The 17,106-nt window shown below is 38.3% G+C and overlaps 1 protein-coding gene across 2 annotated transcripts; it reads right to left on the bottom strand.

The window, feature by feature from the left end:
• Positions 1 to 4,178: 4,178 nt before the first annotated feature.
• c7h8orf37 (chromosome 7 C8orf37 homolog) lies at positions 4,179 to 16,890 on the bottom strand. 2 transcript variants are annotated; one of them, XM_039806875.1, is made up of 6 exons: positions 16,639 to 16,890; positions 15,659 to 15,755; positions 14,438 to 14,502; positions 13,967 to 14,032; positions 12,539 to 12,634; positions 4,179 to 5,768 (listed from the first exon to the last, which is right to left on the bottom strand). In XM_039806875.1, exons 1-6 carry the CDS (start codon positions 16,782 to 16,784, stop codon positions 5,609 to 5,611), a joined length of 630 nt encoding a protein of 209 aa, XP_039662809.1. In that variant the 5' UTR covers positions 16,785 to 16,890; the 3' UTR covers positions 4,179 to 5,608. The 2 variants fall into 2 exon arrangements, with proteins under 2 accessions (XP_039662809.1, XP_039662810.1); XM_039806876.1 differs by lacking the exon at positions 12,539 to 12,634.
• Positions 16,891 to 17,106: the final 216 nt, after the last annotated feature.

Below are 17,106 nucleotides of genomic sequence, written 5' to 3'. Positions count from 1 at the left end.
AAGACATTTGAAAGACGCAATGGAATTGTATTTGTCGCAAATTAAAAACTGGACTTTGTAACTTTTGCAGAAAAGTGACCATAAGTTACAATTATGAGATAATGATAAATAACCCACTTTGTTTGTCCCAAACCCAGTTGAAATAAAAGTATATTGAATTGAGCACCGATGCTTACATACAGTGTATGAATTAAATTTTTCAACTTAAAGAGGAAGAATGTTATTTCTTCTTTAATCTGTTAAAATGTCTTGCTTCAATGCACAGCTGCAACCGCACAGATTGAAACTTATTTAAAAGGTATAACAGGTTACTTTTCTGCATTAAAATGTCAAATGTGTTATATATTTTGTTGAATTGTGAAGTTACATTATGCTAAATGTGTCCAACAATATTCAAACCAGTCTGTTACATTTTAGTTGACTGTTGATATCATGTTGATATCCCCTTTGTCCATTCGTCAACGGTGTGGTTGTCTGCCAGAAGCTTTCATGAACTGACTTTTTATCCAATTTTAAGCCACATTTTTACATTATACTTTTTATATCTTGGAGGTTTTTAATAGGGGTGACACCCTATATGATTTTATTTTGAATGTCATTTGAAATGAGCTTTCGATTTCAACTATCGAAATTAAAAGCAGGATCGGTGATTCAGACCCAGGGTAACTTAGGGTCTGGTAGCATGCAGCTAAAGACACAGGGTAAGGTTAGGTTAGGGGCTGGTAGCATGCAGCTAAAGACACAGGGTAACGTTAGCTTAGGGTCTGGTAGCATGCAGCTAAAGACACAGGGTAACGTTAGCTTAGGGGCTGGTAGCATGCAGCTAAAGACACAGGGTAACGTTAGCTTAGGGCGGCAGCAGGTAAAGACACAAGGTAAGGTTAGCTTAGCGGGTAGTACGCCAGGCCCAGACACAGGGTAACGTTAGCTTAGGGGCTGGTAGCATGCAGGTAAAGACACAGGGTAACGTTAGCTTAGGGGCTGGTAGCATGCAGGTAAAGACACAGGGTAACGTTAGCTTAGGGGCTGGTAGCATGCAGCTAAAGACACAGGGTAACGTTAGCTTAGGGGCTGGTAGCATGCAGCTAAAGACACAGGGTAACGTTAGCTTAGGGGCTGGTAGCATGCAACTAAAGACACAGGGTAACGTTAGCTTAGGGGCTGGTAGCATGCAGCTAAAGACACGGTAACGTTAGCTTAGGGGCTGGTAGCATACAGCTAAAGACACAAGGTAACGTTAGCTTAGGGGCTGGTAGCATGCAGCTAAAGACACAGGGTAACGTTAGCTTAGGGGCTGGTAGCATGCAGCTAAAGACAAGGTAACATTAGATTAGGGGCTGGTAGCATGCAGCTAAAGACACAGGATAATGTTAGATCAGTGGCTGGTAGCATGCAGCTAAAGACACAGGGTAACGTTAGATTAGGGGCTGGTAGCATGCAGCTAAACACAAGGTAACGTTAGATTAGGGGCTGGTAGCATGCAGCTAAAGACACAGGATAATGTTAGATTAGGGGCTGGTAGCATGCAGCTAAAGACACAGGGTAATGTTAGATCAGGGCTGGTAGCATGCAGCTAAAGACACAGGGTAAGGGTAGCTTAGGGGCTGGTAGCATGCAGCTAAAGACACAGGATAACGTTAGCTTAGGGGCTGGTAGCATGCAGCTAAAGACACAGGGTAACGTTAGCTAAGTGGTAGCCTGCAGCCGCTCTTTTCCTGACACCATGGCGACTGCCGGAGTCAGAGATGACGGAGGAACAACAGAACGGAAAAAATCCTCCCGTTTCCCCGAAGCTTCCCTGTGTGGCAACAGTTTGCCTTCCCCGTGAGTGAGCTGTGGAAACGAACAACCACCGGTAGAGCATGTGAGCTTCAGTTGTTAAACTAATGGTTTAATCAACTGAAGCTCTTAAATCTTGAGAAACGTCGTAAAGGCCCTTCTGCCATTTAGTGGCTCTTATTGTGGCTTAAAATGTGATTATCGAAAGTCAAATTGAATTGCAACACCCCTACTTTTTAACTATATTTGAACCGGATAAAGGATTTGAGACGTCTGGATCTGAAGTTATCAGAGAAACAGGCTGAGCAAACGTTAGCGACAGCTCGGCACGCAGCCCCTCCGATGGCAAGCCCAGCTGCTTCTTTTTAACAAGATTTTTAACATGAACCTGCTTTGGTCAGAGTTTTTACCGGTTTTAATCAGATTGTTTTGGAGAGAAGCCTCCTGAACGATGAACACTGAAGGAATCTTAAACGGGAGACGCTGACTGCAAAGACGCCCGCTCTGTCTATCGTTATTCAGTCCCTCCAGAAAAACGCAAATTATGCGATCGCATAATTCAACGCATAATCAGCCAAAGTCAGCATATTTATGCGGGAGCCGCATTTTTTCAAATACGCCGCACTTTCGCCGCATAAATTGCCGATTTCCTCGCTAAATATCCGGGGCCTTGCATGATTTCATAATCCCCGCATTTTCGTTGCAAAAAAAAGTCACATATATCTTAGCAGAAAGTTGAAAAATTTTGCGTTTACTTCACACAAGAGCAGCCATTTTCCCCTGTTGCCATGGGAACGTTATGAAGTGACGTAATTACGCGACGTGAACGTCATCGAAAAGCAGGGTGTTGGGGAAATCACTTTTTTTTCTCTTTTTCATCAAACCGCAGTTTTTGCAAGTTCCCGCAATTTCATTGCATAAAATTGCCTAAATATCCCCCATATTCCATCGCATTTTTTAAGAAAACGTGCCGCATAATCAAGAATTATTGCCCGCATCACAAAAAAACTTCCCACTTTTCTGGAAGAACTGGTTATTGTTTTGATCGAGAGATCCCGAGCAGAAAAAGCAGAAAATTATATAGTACACATTTAAGTAAAAATACAAAAGTATTAGCATAGAAATATGCTTAGTACCAAAAGTATGTATTGAGAGACGGACTAACAGATTGTTGGTTTGGGTCGTGGGATTTGTTGACAAAAAGAAAAATTATCCATATAGGCGGGAAAAAAAAAAAAAGCATGAAAGAAAATCACTACAGAGTGATTTGTGAGGTTTTTAATCAACCCTCGGCAGACAGCTAATCACTAACTGCATAATTACACAGCTGCTCACTCCATGTGGCTTTGTTTGTGTTTGCAGCTAAACAGAAAGCTGATCTCACTCAACTGTGACTTGACATCAGAGAGCTGAATGAAATACTACATATCAGACTGTCAACACTGCAAACAGTGTCACTGAATATTAACAAGGCAAAAAAAACCTCTAAAACACTTAAAAGGGTAACTACTGTTTTTTTTTTCAACCTGGAACAACAACCTTTGACATTGGTCCAGTATTAAGCGAGATCGCTGCAGTCGGCAGCGGCCAAACAAGCTACAATGTCAGTTAATAGGGCAAATGTCCAACTTGTATTTACCTTCACAAAAGTGCTCGTTTTGACACTGACCGGCTCAGAATATTATTCTAAGTGTCTGACAACATTATGGAAAGGATTCCTTCAGAGATAGACCTTAAGACCTCTTTGAGACCTTTCTGTTTAACCAGAAAGAGCCTGAAGTTGCCAGTGCTAAACTCACCAGACTCCATTTCAAAAAGCAATACTTTTAGTGTGTATAGAGCAAACATATTTTCACATGTAAATCAGTAAACTGTGTTTATTTCAACCAAAACTAGAGTTGCAATGGTTGAAAAAGTGGAAAGAAGACCCAAAACGGCTTTTCATAGTTTTATTTTGTTTCTGTGTACTTTGAATTAAGTGTATTTTACGATGCTAAAATTACTGTTTATTTACATGGAGTCTGGTGGGTTTAGCGAACGCAATTTCGTGGATGTTTTTATGTTTAAAAAAAGGATCTTACTCTTCAACAGAAAGGTCGACCTCCTTAGAAATCCTTTCCATAATGTTGTCAGACACAAGCCCTTTAGTGAAGGTAAATACAAGCTTGACAATTGTCCTATTAACTTACATTGTAGCTTGTAATACTGGACCAATGTCAAAGATTGTTGTTCCCATTAGTCACTTAGACACAAAAACATGGGAAAATAGGGTCCAGTTTGAAAAATCGGTAGTTACCCTTTAACATCAGTAACAGGACGAGTCGAGGGGTTAATATCTTGTTCGACAGCACGGCTGTTTGCTACATAATACAGCAGGGACAACACAGAATCAGCAGACGCAGAATTTCTCCGCAGAGTTTTTAACAAATTAAATAAAAATAAACTCAGAATGTTAATTACATTTCCACCCAAAACAGAAATACAGTCTGTTAAATTCTGCAGATTATCACTAAGGATCATTGCTGAAAACTGTCAAAAGAAAAAAATCCATTCCATAATGTGTTAGTAATTGATTAAATACAGGCAGGCTGTGTTATTGTGTGTGTGTGTGTGTGTGTGTGTGTGTGTGTGTGTGTGTGTGTGTGTGTGTGTGTGTGTGTGTGTGTGTGTGTGTGTGTGGTGTGGGGGGGGGGGGGGGGGTTGTTCATGTTCAAAGTTGCATGTTAAAAAATAAAAAATTGTTAATCACAAAAAATAAATAAAAAATGAGCAGACTGATTGAAATACAACTGATTTTTAAGTCCTAACACATCTAACGGTTGTGTTATTAATTTACTTATCTGTCTGATCTATAGATCTTGTGCTTTAAAATTGCCCCCAGCGGATAAATAAAGTTATGTGAATTATATGAATTATAATTATCTGCGTCAAGGAGACACTGATTGCTGGAGTTTGTAGTAATCAAGATCTTCAGGGTCGACAAGCACAGCTCAGAAAATGAGTTAGGATGAGACAAATTATCAATACGGTATAAAAAATAGACATGGATATGACATCAGAATTAGCGTATGCTGTCATGTGTTGGTGCTCTGATTTCTGGGGTTTTAACCATTTAAAGCTGTTTGACATTTAAAAAAAAACACATTATGTCGATATTAGCGTGTGTTAGAGAAGATATTCTGCCTTCCTTAGAGGTACTGTATGGTTCCTCTTCAGCTACACAGATATCACGATGTTTCCTAGATGAATTAGATGCATTATGAACCAGACATACATGTTCAATAGGGATGTAACGATGCATCGTGAATCGGTTGAGATAAAAAAAAATGTATCACGATGCAGTTTTTTTAAACGGCCTAAGGCGTAATCTACTTTAGATTTCACTCGTTTGATTTCAGACGTCACTATCGAACAAATCGTGAATCGTGTTGAATAGTGAGTTGAGTGTATCGTTACATCCCTAATGTTTAACCATTTAAGACATCAGTGCCTTGAGAATTTAAGGGTCTTGTGAGGCTGAAAATCAAACTAAGTGTATATACTGTAGGAGATGATAAAGCTCTTAAAAGCACATACCACTGTAATGAAGCGGTCAACTGTTTCTCATACATATTGGGATGAAAACTTCGCCAATGTTCCGAACTTGAAGATCCATTTCAGCGCAAATGTTTCTGTCTGAAGATGGATTTTGTCTCTGAAAAGGCTGCTGAAGTCGAGTAGATGGATGGACGGAGCAAAAGACAGATATCAGCTAAGTAAAGAAGTTTCTCTGTTCGTGACATTTCTGTTATCCAGAGTGAGTTTATACGTTTTTAAGCAGCCTTGAACATCAGTCCTGGTGTTTGCCACAGACCCATCGGAGCTGCGGTTGGTCTCGGAGGTCCGTCGGCTCCGACGTGGAGAACCAGCTGCACTGGCAGGCGTACGCCCGCAAACCTCTCCTCTTCTTCAGCTTGGCTCTGAGCTTCTGACGGTCCGGCATGTTGTTCCTACACACACATACACAGACAGACAGACAGACAGAATGTAGTTAAATAAAGTTATTTAATTACTGAGGATATGACCTTAGCATGCCGGTGATGTTAGCATTGTCTAATGCCTACTAGGGCTGCACGATATCGGGAAAATATGCGATAACGTTGTTGAACATGACGATAACGATATAACTTGCCATAAAGAAACCGATATTAAAGCGTTCTCAGTTATGCTGCTTTCAGTATTCTGCTAAAAAACAACAACTTGCTTGTTGAATTGAAAACAAATGAAAGGAAATCATTTCCAACATTCTTTTATTGAACAAATAGAACATTGACTATAATATAAAAGGCAGCACTGAAAAAGGAATGACAGTCACATTTTAAAGAGCAGCTTTCTACAGATATGTTCTTTTAACAAACACAAAATCCCTGAGTGTCTTTCGTGATATGTTGCAGCCTTTCGCAATGTGTTTATTGCGCCAGCTGATAATTGCGATGACGATAAAAAAAACAGATATGTTGTGCACACCTAATGCCTACCATACATTAGAAGATTTTAAAAGACTAAAGTCTGACACCATCTCACATCAAAAGACAATCTGTCATAATGTCACTGAGTTTTTAGTCACAGACTAGAAGATTTTACTACCAAGACTTAAAACTTAATATAATAGCAAACATTGATTTTGTCAAAACCTCAAGACGGGAAAAGACTGAGTTAAGACCGACTCGGACTGAGTTTTATGACCACCTTACACCAAACGATTGAGACGACGGCAGCGCGTCCCGACTCTAATGAGACTCATAAATTCATTCCGATAACGGAGATTTCTCTGCGACAGTGGAATCGTTTGAAAAGTCATTTGGTGTAAGGTCTGCATTAGTCAGATTAAATATCATAATTAGCTTGGAATCATTTATTTGACCAACAAAATATTGATAAACTATAATAGTGGAAAGATTCTTCCACAGAAATGATGTTGATCTTTATTAAAATAAAATGTAAGCTAGTGCAAATGAGCCAACACAACCAGAGTTAAACAAGTGCCAGTCAAGTGCACTCAACATGCATGCAGTGCTTTCCTCCTACTTTCATACTTACAAACTTCCTTTCTTGAGCACTGAAAAGCTGCATTTTAATTCAAGCCATGACGCCTACATCACCAACAATTAGGAGAGCAATTATAAAAGTTACAATTGCTTTTATGAGAACAAAGTGCACAAAAAATTTTTATTACAGCTGTATTTTCTATCAACGTTATTGCTCTGTGGTAAGCCTCAGTCAAAATATAACATTAAATAATAAAACAAATGTGTGGGTAGCCTCAGTAATGGATGTACACTTTCTATTCAGATGCTAAAACTACCTGGCAAACGTGAGAAAAACAGGAGGAATATTCAGAGGATTGAGAAGGTGAAGGGGAATATAAGACATCATTATTCTTTCTACTAAGTTACTTACTACTATCACATTATGTCAGATGCCAGATAATGTGTTCCCGATGGCATCATCGGTCTGTTGCCTTCATGTAGCTCGGGAAAGGGAAGTTTGGGGTAGGCATGGGCCAGTTACCGGTTTCAAGGTATACCACGTTTCAAAAAAATCATGGTTTCAAAACCACTAAAATCTTCTGTCATACCGTTCCTGCGGTATATGAGCGTTTTTTTTTTAATAAGTTGTCAGGGACAGGAAGTGCAGTTTAGAACCCCCCCCCTTCCTGCCAGTGTGCAGTGTGTTTAGAAATAAAATACATTGGGTTCAGTGGAAAATAAGTTGTTTTTTACCCACACATTTCAAAATAATACATTTTAAACCTGTAATAGCAATACAGCAATACCGTGAAACTCTGATATTTCTGCTGCAGGTTAGGTTACACTTCACTTGAAGGTATCTACATAAGAGTGACATGACACTGTCATGAACGTGTCATTAACATAAACAAGTCATAAACGTTTATGACATATATTATTATATTATAATATATAGGGAATATCAGAGTGCACCGAATATTTGGCCACCGAAAATTTTTTATCAAATACTTTTATCACCGAAACAATATGGCCGAAATGTTGTGATGACGCAAACAGAAACTGCGACCTGCACGTGTGTCAGTACCCGATCCGTTCCACCTGCAAAGCGTCTCCTAGGCAACGAGGTTGAGACGGACCACGGAGTGAAAACAATGAGAAGTGCTCTTAGAGTCTGTCAGCACACGTTTCAGTGAGATCTATTCGGATCCTCTGCACGTCATCGCGACTGTACTTGATCCGCGTTATAAAGACCATTAACTTGGATGCGGAAATAAAGCAGGGCGCACGAGAAGTGATCCAGGCCGCGATGGTTGCGGAGAACCCGCGTGGAGACGGAGACGGAGCGGCGCCCAGCGCAGGAGGAGATCAGAGCGCAGAAACAAAGACTCGTCTCTCTGCACCAGATGAGGGGCATGCACCCTCGTTGTCCGATATGTTCGGTGAAATCCTGCAAGAAAGTGCCTCAAATAATAATAATAATAATAATAATAATAATAATAATAATAACAATAACAATAGGTAAGCTATTCTGTTTTTAGGCTTCTATATACTGTATTTGACTATCAGATTGTAGCCATATTTCTGCTAGACATTTTTTAATTAAACTTTAATATTAATTTATACAATTGCAATGCCTTGATTTTAGTAAAGTTAGTACACACTCATAGCCATGAATGCAATGGTACTAATAATTGGCATAATTTATTTCTGTGTTTCGGTTTGCCAATTCTCCTCCCCTCGTCAAAACCAGGCAACAAACGCACGAAGGAAGCCGATTTTCCATGTTGATAAGAGCATTAAAATGAGAAAAAAAAAATAATGGCACGAAAAGAAATCAAGGGACATTTAGAATAGATAAAAATGTGCGATTAATTGCGAATTAACTATAACATAAATGCGATTAATCGCGACTAAATATTTTAATCGTTTGACAGCACTAGTTGAATACCATCAAGTAAAGTGTTACCGAAGGTTATCGTTAGAATCTCATACCGACCCATGCTTAGTTTGGGGTCCCCCTGCTGGAGCTGCTGCCCCAGCAACCCGCCCCTGGATACGTGGATGAGGATGGATGGATGGATGGATAGATAACAAATTATGAATAAACTGCTAAATCTATTAATGGGGGGGAAGGGGGGGAGAAGTATAATAAAAAAACCTAATCAGTTAATAGGGTTCAAGCTAAATATAATTACAGTCGGTCCAGCAACTTCAGTTAAATGTGTCTTGATGGATTCATTCAAAGACATTACAAATTAAATTTTAAATGTCAAACTTATAAAGCTGCAGCATTCCTTAACTCTGATTATTTTCCTTTTGCAGCTTGTTGGTCGACGTTCTCCTGCTGCAGCATGATAACACCGACGTGAAGACATAAAGGACAAACTCATCATCCTGAGTGGTTCAGAGTGCTCTGAACTTGAAATAACACTAAAACTAAAGGTAAATTACGCACTTGAAGAAAAAGCACTGCTTAGTGCTGAAATGTCAGAGGCAAATATATATATATATTTATTAGGGTGTAACGGTTCACATATGTGTATTGTATAATGTACCCCTAATATATATGTATATGTGTGTGTTTTATGTTGATTTGTGACTTGCTGACTGATTTTAGGCACTGAAAGGATGTTACAGTTTTCTTACTGCACACAAATGTGACTTTTCTATCTGAAGAGTTAAAAAACAAACCATTCTAAAACTGAAGAAACTAACGCACTAGTGTGATTGGTATTCCCTTGAGTGAACAATAAAGAGATCTCTTATCAAAACAACCCAACACAAATGGGTTTGATATTCCCTGGATTGGACATAAAAAAAAAACATGATTTAGTAAACTAAATAAATAATCTACAGCTACAGAAAATATTTTCGCCGTTACGATACATTACGTTAAACAAAATTAAAATGACTTTTTCTAAAAGCGTTAACCCTGCCTTCTCCCTGCTCTTACTCATCGCTCCATATCACTTGACCGAGACTCTGTTTGCTCACCAAACCCTCACTCAGCCTACAGTTCCTTCAACCTGAGCTCATTCGTTTATCTCTGTTCATTAAACTGACTCTGGAGCCAGAGTGTCAACAATTAAAATTAAATGATGACTAACTCGGGATCTTATTTACTTTTTACAGCACATTCACTGCATGCATTTCATTTCAACATATTTAAATAAAAAATGTGGATGAAAACTGAAACTGTGACTTTAAATTAAAATCAGACAAATAAATTGTAACATGAAATATGAGGGAGACAAAATAGGAAATTGGAAAAACAAAAAGTACATTTAAAAAAACGTCTTTTAAAAGGCATGTTGACGGTCCCCATTTAAAGCTGAATTAATTGACATTTTTGATCACTTGGGGCAGAGAAACCTAAAAACAAAACACCTGCCACGCCATGAAATGCATTATTAATTGCCACGTTTACGGATCATTTCATAACTTTTTTTAAGAAATAGTTTTTAATTGCATCTTCATTAATGTCTATTTTAACGTAGAATTATAGACATGCCACACCTGCCTCAAGTTTTATGAACTTAAATTCTTCGTTTTCTAACTGAAAACCAAAATAAAACTCCACTAAACATCGGAGTTTCTGTTGCGGTCACACGAAATGTTCAGACAAACTCTCGTCCCGCCTACACATCTCCATCACCTGGTCCTTTGTTTTCCCTGTCAACAACACTGGTCCGGCTATTATCCACCTCCTTAAATCCTTTTCTACTTGTTATCTCTCAGCTCCATATGCTGCCCATGAACTGATGCATCCCCCCCATATTATTATTATGACAAAGACAAGAGCGGCACCTACATAAGTAAAATCCGAAAGGAGGACGTTACACTCTCGCCCACACTGTTTTGTTGACAGGTGGTGTTTGCAAAATGCAGAGAAAGAAACACAACAGAGATGACTGTAAAGATAGAAAAATAAATAAATAAAAAATATTAAGACCTCAGTACACTCATTAGGAACAATCTGTTACAGTCGATAGTCCTTTAGGCTCTTAAATATGAGTTTTTTTTCTCTGCAGAGAAAAGTCTTAATTGCCACAATTATTCCCTTGGTTTAGATCCTGGATGTTATGTGTGTTCAGGGGTCTAAAATCAAAATACCTCTGCTTGTTTGTATTCTAGTCACACTGGTCTGCAGATGCAGAATTGTTCCCACTGAGATGAAAAAGGAAATTGCTTTTTATTTGCTATGTGGGGAATGTGGGAGAAAAACTACTTATTTTCCCAATGTAATGTGTTTGTAAGTTTGAAATGGCTTATTGAGGTACTAACAAAAGTTCTTTAATCTCAAAGTAACATTGGAAATAGTCGCCACTTCTAAATGTCTGTTTCACAGCTCAATACTGCCACCTTGTGAACAGACTGAAAACGTCACCCACAACCAACTATTTCTGACAATTATTTCTAATTTAGATTTCACATTCGAAACAATTATTTGATGCATATATGTAAGTAAGTTTCAAGTATGTTGCATATGGCTCCCTGCACAGTTTTCTGTATTTTCTGTGTGTGATACAACAACAACCACAAACCCTGTCACCACAGACAGATTCATCATGAATCAAGGGGGTCGGACACCTAACGAAGTGGGCATTCAGACCGAAAACAACTCTGTCACGCTGGTTGCTCAGCGACTGTGTGGGCGAGGTGAACAGAGCCCGTGTACAACACAATCTGGGACAGACGTTACACAACGTGTTGCTTTTCTTTTTTAGACTTTCCTATAAACTGGGATTTTTTTTTTTCCTCCTAAATTACAAAATCATTTTACTTCTTCATTAGTCTCACATTACCAGCTCTATCTCCACAGCGCTGTGGCGTAAGGTCTGCCTACACCACAGACACATTGTGGGATTGTAGGAAGAAAAAAAAAACACTCTGGGTTGTTTTGAATTTCTTTAAACCAATCACAATCATCTTGGGCGGTGCTAAACTCCGGACGCAGCGACGGTGGCTCTGCTAAATAGTCTCGGGGAGGAACTTGTTTTGGTGAAACATTTGCACCCCGCAAAAAAAAACGCCACATACAATATTAAATGAAGTTAACTGTTGACACAATACAGTAACGTGAGATATTTAAATGAGCTGATACATGGTTAAACCTCATTGGCTCTTACCAGTGTATCTCCGTGTGTACTTCGTCCACAGCAATCCCACCAATCGTTCCCAAAACCTCCCAGTTAGAGAGGAAACTCCCTAAATATATTCTTTGTAAATATTTACAATCATTCCCTGAAAGAACCGAGAAGGCCTGCCTTGTTGCACCATCCAAATGTTCTTAAAAACTTGACATTTTCAGCGTGTAGCTAGTTTTAAGTTTTTTGTTGTTTCCCGTAGCGAAGGTCATTTTGAAAACGGCAACACACAGAGAACAGAAGGTGAGGGATAAAGCCTGACATCTGGCGCGTGATGTCAGGCTTTATCCTGGAAATGTACTTCCATTGACTACTTCTTCAAAGCACAAAATAAGAAAAAAAGTATTTTGGCTGAACTGGTCACAACTGGTGAACATGTGCAACCAGTGACAAGGAGCGGTAGACACTGCTTAGTTTTAAGGGGTCACAACCTTCAACAGTTGGGAACTTCTGGCATTCTCTGCATGTGCAATAACAAAAACTGAACGAAAATGACAAAGATAGCAGTGGAAGAAGGAGTCTGGATTTTGTTTGAATTGTCCCCTCTTAACATGTTCTGTATTTCATTGCCTTGTTGTAAAGTGCGAGCGTCTGCAGACTCACCTGAGGAACAGGTAATCACAGGACACGTCCCACTCACAGTCATCAAACATCAGCACCCGGAAGTCACAGGAAGTACACCTCAACTGGTGGCATGACCTGTCGATACAGATCGCTTGTCAGTAATTATTATATATAGAAGTGTTTTTACATTTAATTTAAAAAGTATTTATCAGTATGTCTTTAATACATCAAACATGCTACCTTGGTATAACTGATTTCAACAAACAAAAGGTACAGTGCCTAATTTAGTTTTTTGAATTTCAATATATTAATTTTTTTGAGAGTAATTATAGAAAATTGTATTTAAATTTTTAAAATAAAATAAAATATTTAGTAAAATTCTCAGAGTTATGAGATTAAGATATTTATAAATTAATTAATTTTAAAAATAAAATTTTAAATGATTAAATTGTGTAAGTTTAAAAATTATTTAAATAATATAATAAATTCAAAGTGTGGTTATGGTTTTTATTAAAATTGTAGGGGGTTTTGGTGGTCTGTGAAGGAAAATTTCAATGAGGTGTATGGGAATTATTTTTTATTTGTTTTTTGTTTTTTTAACATTTTTTTGTAAGTAAGCAAGGGTATGTTGGGGATAGCTTGGTGATCCCTTAGATAATCCGTACCAGTAGGGCTGGGTGCTAGGGCTGTTGGAACGAATTCAGAAAGTCGAATATAATTCGAATGTGATTTTATTTTTTATAAATATGTTGGCTAATGTTAGCTAATCTCCCTCTTCTCACCTTGGCCTACCCGCATGTGAAAACGAAATGCTTTTGTCACGTCACGTCTGATGAACAATACGTTAGCGGTAGTGAGAAACAAGGCATTGTGAAGTCTTAACATCACGGAGAACGTAACGTTAGTACAAGGGGAGTGACAGGCTGTCTCCGCAGCGCTGTGGAGGAAGGTCTGGCAAAGGAGACTATGAACGGCATAAAAACATTTTTTTTTTGTGATGCTAAAAATGACTTTTAGCTGTATTAATATCAAATGTTAGCAAAAGAAAATATTAATAAATTATGCAAATATAACCCATCCACACAACGTTCGCTACACTTTTAATTGAGGCCACCCCCCATTTAGGAGACAAGAAGTGTGGGCGTCTTGTACCATTGGCAAGGGGTGTAATCTTTAGTTATGGAGCTCCGGTGTGTGTGTTGTTGAATTCTTGAGAGGCTTGATTACAGTGTGTGTCATATAGGTGCTAAAAGATTATTTAAAATAATGTACCGTAATGTGTAATGTTGTCATTTCTTTTTGTTAAAATAGTTTAAAAAAAATTGGTATCTAAAAAAGGAACCGGAATCGAATTCAGAGTTTCTGTTCTGGACATTTTTTTACCGATACCCAGCCCTATGTATCATTATAAAAGAAAAACAGGCGAGACATGACAGACGCTTGCATTATAAAATCAGTTTTTCACACCTCTTGGATGTGGCTGTTCCTACACCGTTTGTGACAGAGCTCCCGCCAACGAACACCGGACAGCACCTGGATGCAAAACAAAGAGCGCAGATGGTATCAACGCACAAATAAAAATCAGCATCCAAATTTACGAGAATCAAACAAGCCAACAGAACTGGAACAAAAGACTAATAGCATTATTATAGCAGAACCTGGGCAACATTATTAGAAATGTAAAACCTAGTCCGTAATTTCATACATGTATACACATATTTAAGAGACAAAAATTACTTCCAAAAGAAAAGTTACTGCCAGTTAGTTTGGTGGTTAATTCAGTAAAAAGACCAAACATGTCTGGATTTAAATTGAATGAAGACACACACAAAGCTACAACCAAACTTTCAAAAATGTCTGAGTCCATTTTCTCCCTCTACATCTAATTATTATTCCCAGCTGTATGTTTTTGTATTCAGAGTCAACTCATTCACTCACTTTCTCCCCCCAGACTGAGACGGCAGCTTCTTCTCTGCTTGCGTTCCTTTAGGAAATGCTTCAGTCTGAGATAAAAGAACAGATTACAGACAAGGTTAAATATACATTCTTGGAAGTAGAAAATGTAATTGAAAATGTTTCAATTAATTTAAACCTGAATAGATGCATTACCACCTGTGTTTGTCACCGTGCCTAATGCAACAGTCATGTAGATTTAGTCACTTTGCCAAACCAGGTGTCTGTCTATCGGCTCTAATTTGTTTTTCATAAGATGGCCAAGACTTGGAGATGAGACAGCTGCATGATAATCATTTTTGGAAGGGAAATAATTTGCTCCGGAGCTGTACATATTTGAGATACTGGCACTTTAGCTGAGTATTTCCATTATTCAAAATGTTAGGCGTATATTTTTGACTATATTTACTTTGTTGGCGAAGCAGTTGCTTTATTTATGCAGGGAAGAAAAAGACTGCAAGCTGGTAAACATGGACACAAACAAAGCACTTAAAAATTAGGCTTTGCAAATATTTTATTAGAAAGAAAAGGCACTGTACTTGTTTGTTAGACCTCAAAGATACACACAATGCATTGTAAGTGAGCAACACTGAGTGGAAACACAACTTCACGGGACCCTTTCATGAAGAATGTTGCATTGTTAGAGTTCAAACAATGCAACAGTTCTGTATATTTGGAGTAGACATGTCAAATACAACCTTCAAATACTTATTACAGGCCAGGGTTTCTTTTATATCCTAAAGATAAATGTTTAATTTATTATAAGTGCATTCACTTGTATGATGTTAGAAGAGGTGAGTACAATGAGTACTTAAATTAGTTTAGTTCTAACACTGTGAGAAGTGAGAAGTGTTTCCCTTGTTTTTTTAATACTTTTAACTTCACTAAAAATGTTTTTGCCTCATAGTATGGCTTTTATTTTAAGTAACTAGTTCCATCCCAGCACTCACTGAAGATATATGTCGTCACAGGTACACACACACACACACACACACACACACACACACACACACACACACACACACACACACACACACACACACACACACACACACACACACACACACACACACACACACACAGGTGTGTAGACACCCTAATCTTTATCTGAGAAAGTTGAGAAGTCATCCATATGGAGAAAGAGAAAAATTGGGAACGTGATAGCAGTGTGCAGGGATTTTTTTGTCATCTTTTCATATAAAGTACCTTTAGTTGAGGGGAATCGCAGAAGTCTTCCTCCAGTAGTTCTTCCAGAAGCGCGTCAATATCGTCAGTGTTTATCGGCTGTTCAGGTTTTGTGGCACTAGATCAGAGGAAACAAAATTATGAATTAAACATCAATTCATACTTTTGACAGTAAACCTCTATGTTTATGATTCATCAATTAAAACCTTACAGTTTTTTAGTTTCATTTTTATTTCTGTGTCATGCCAATCCCACATGGGATTACAAGACACCGCAAACTTATTTAGCAAACGTCTTCCGGTCGCATATACAAATCATTCGGAGAAATACATGAGCATACACACACACACACACACACACACACACACACACACACACACACACACACACAACAATATACAAACAACAAATCCTACAGTGAACAGCCATCTCAGTCTTTGAGCATCATCCATATACTTACTAAACCAAAATAATCACGCTGTTCACAATAAAAAAGGTCAGTAGTAAACAAAGTGGAACTCATTTTCTATATCATTCAAACACATGGGACAATTAAATATGAAAATTTCTTCTGGTGTTTAGTTTAATTTTATAAGTGGTGTGTTGGGTGGACTTCTCATGACTTTAGTATTTCTAAAATCCTGACCACAGGATAATAAATAAATTAATGACATGGAACTTTCTGTTATTCTGGTTTTGCACATTACATTATACAATATATACATTATATTTTACACTGTAAGGAATGCAATCGCTATGTTAAACACAAACAAGATAGGTCTCTATTTCATTCTGAACACAAGCTAACTATTACTGACTTACTGTACATTTACTTTAGCTTGTAGCATAATTAGCTTACGTTTAAGCCCTTTAAGGCCCAGAAGATACAGCTTGTCAGACGCTATCAACACAGAGGCGCTTAACAGCCGCACAGAACAGCCCAATCCTAAACGTTAGCTTATAGCTAGCTAACATAAGCTAGCCGCATTAGCGATGTTTACCTGTGTTTTCTGTGCCCTTCGTTGTCTCTCCTGCATTTGCCAGCCTCGCTCTGGTCCACGCAAGCCGAAGATGCGACAGAAACGTTGCGACAAAACTTTTTTTCAACTTCATCTAGCAGTTCGTCCAGGTCGTCTTCATCATCCATGTTTTGGGCTTCGGTGCTTTCCAAGGTAGCACCATTGACATATATAAAAGGCTAGCACACAGCAAGCAAGCGGAGCACGATCAGAGCGTTCGTCGTTGCTAAGTAACAAGGGAACAGAGGGGAAATGGAGCGACACCGCCTTCAAAATAAAAGTGTTATTAAAAATGAATGTAGCTACAACAAATGCCCTTCCTTACGACTTTACGGAGTCCCAAATGTGATATATTTCATTAGAGATAAAAAAAAAAATTGTTATTTTGCCTTAAAGTTAAGATTTTAATTCCCACGGGGTTAATTCAGATGTCAAAGCAACATAATAAGC

The sequence above is a fragment of the Perca fluviatilis genome, chromosome 7, assembly GCF_010015445.1.
Source record: "Perca fluviatilis chromosome 7, GENO_Pfluv_1.0, whole genome shotgun sequence".
NCBI lineage: Eukaryota > Metazoa > Chordata > Actinopteri > Perciformes > Percidae > Perca > Perca fluviatilis.
The sequence above is the reverse complement of the archived record's forward strand: the minus strand, read 5'-3'. Positions and strand labels throughout refer to the sequence as shown.

Bases quoted from the DNA above. Each gene is read 5' to 3' on its own strand.
- c7h8orf37 (XM_039806875.1), bottom strand. From the start codon at position 16,784: ATGGATGATGAAGACGACCTGGACGAACTGCTAGATGAAGTTGAAAAA. The intron at 15,756-16,638 runs GTAAACATCGCT...CCTCTGATCTAG, and splicing joins GAAGGGCACAGAAAACACAG to TGCCACAAAACCTGAACAGC. The intron at 14,033-14,437 runs GTGAGTGAATGA...TTTTGCATCCAG, and splicing joins TCTCAGTCTGGGGGGAGAAA to GTGCTGTCCGGTGTTCGTTG.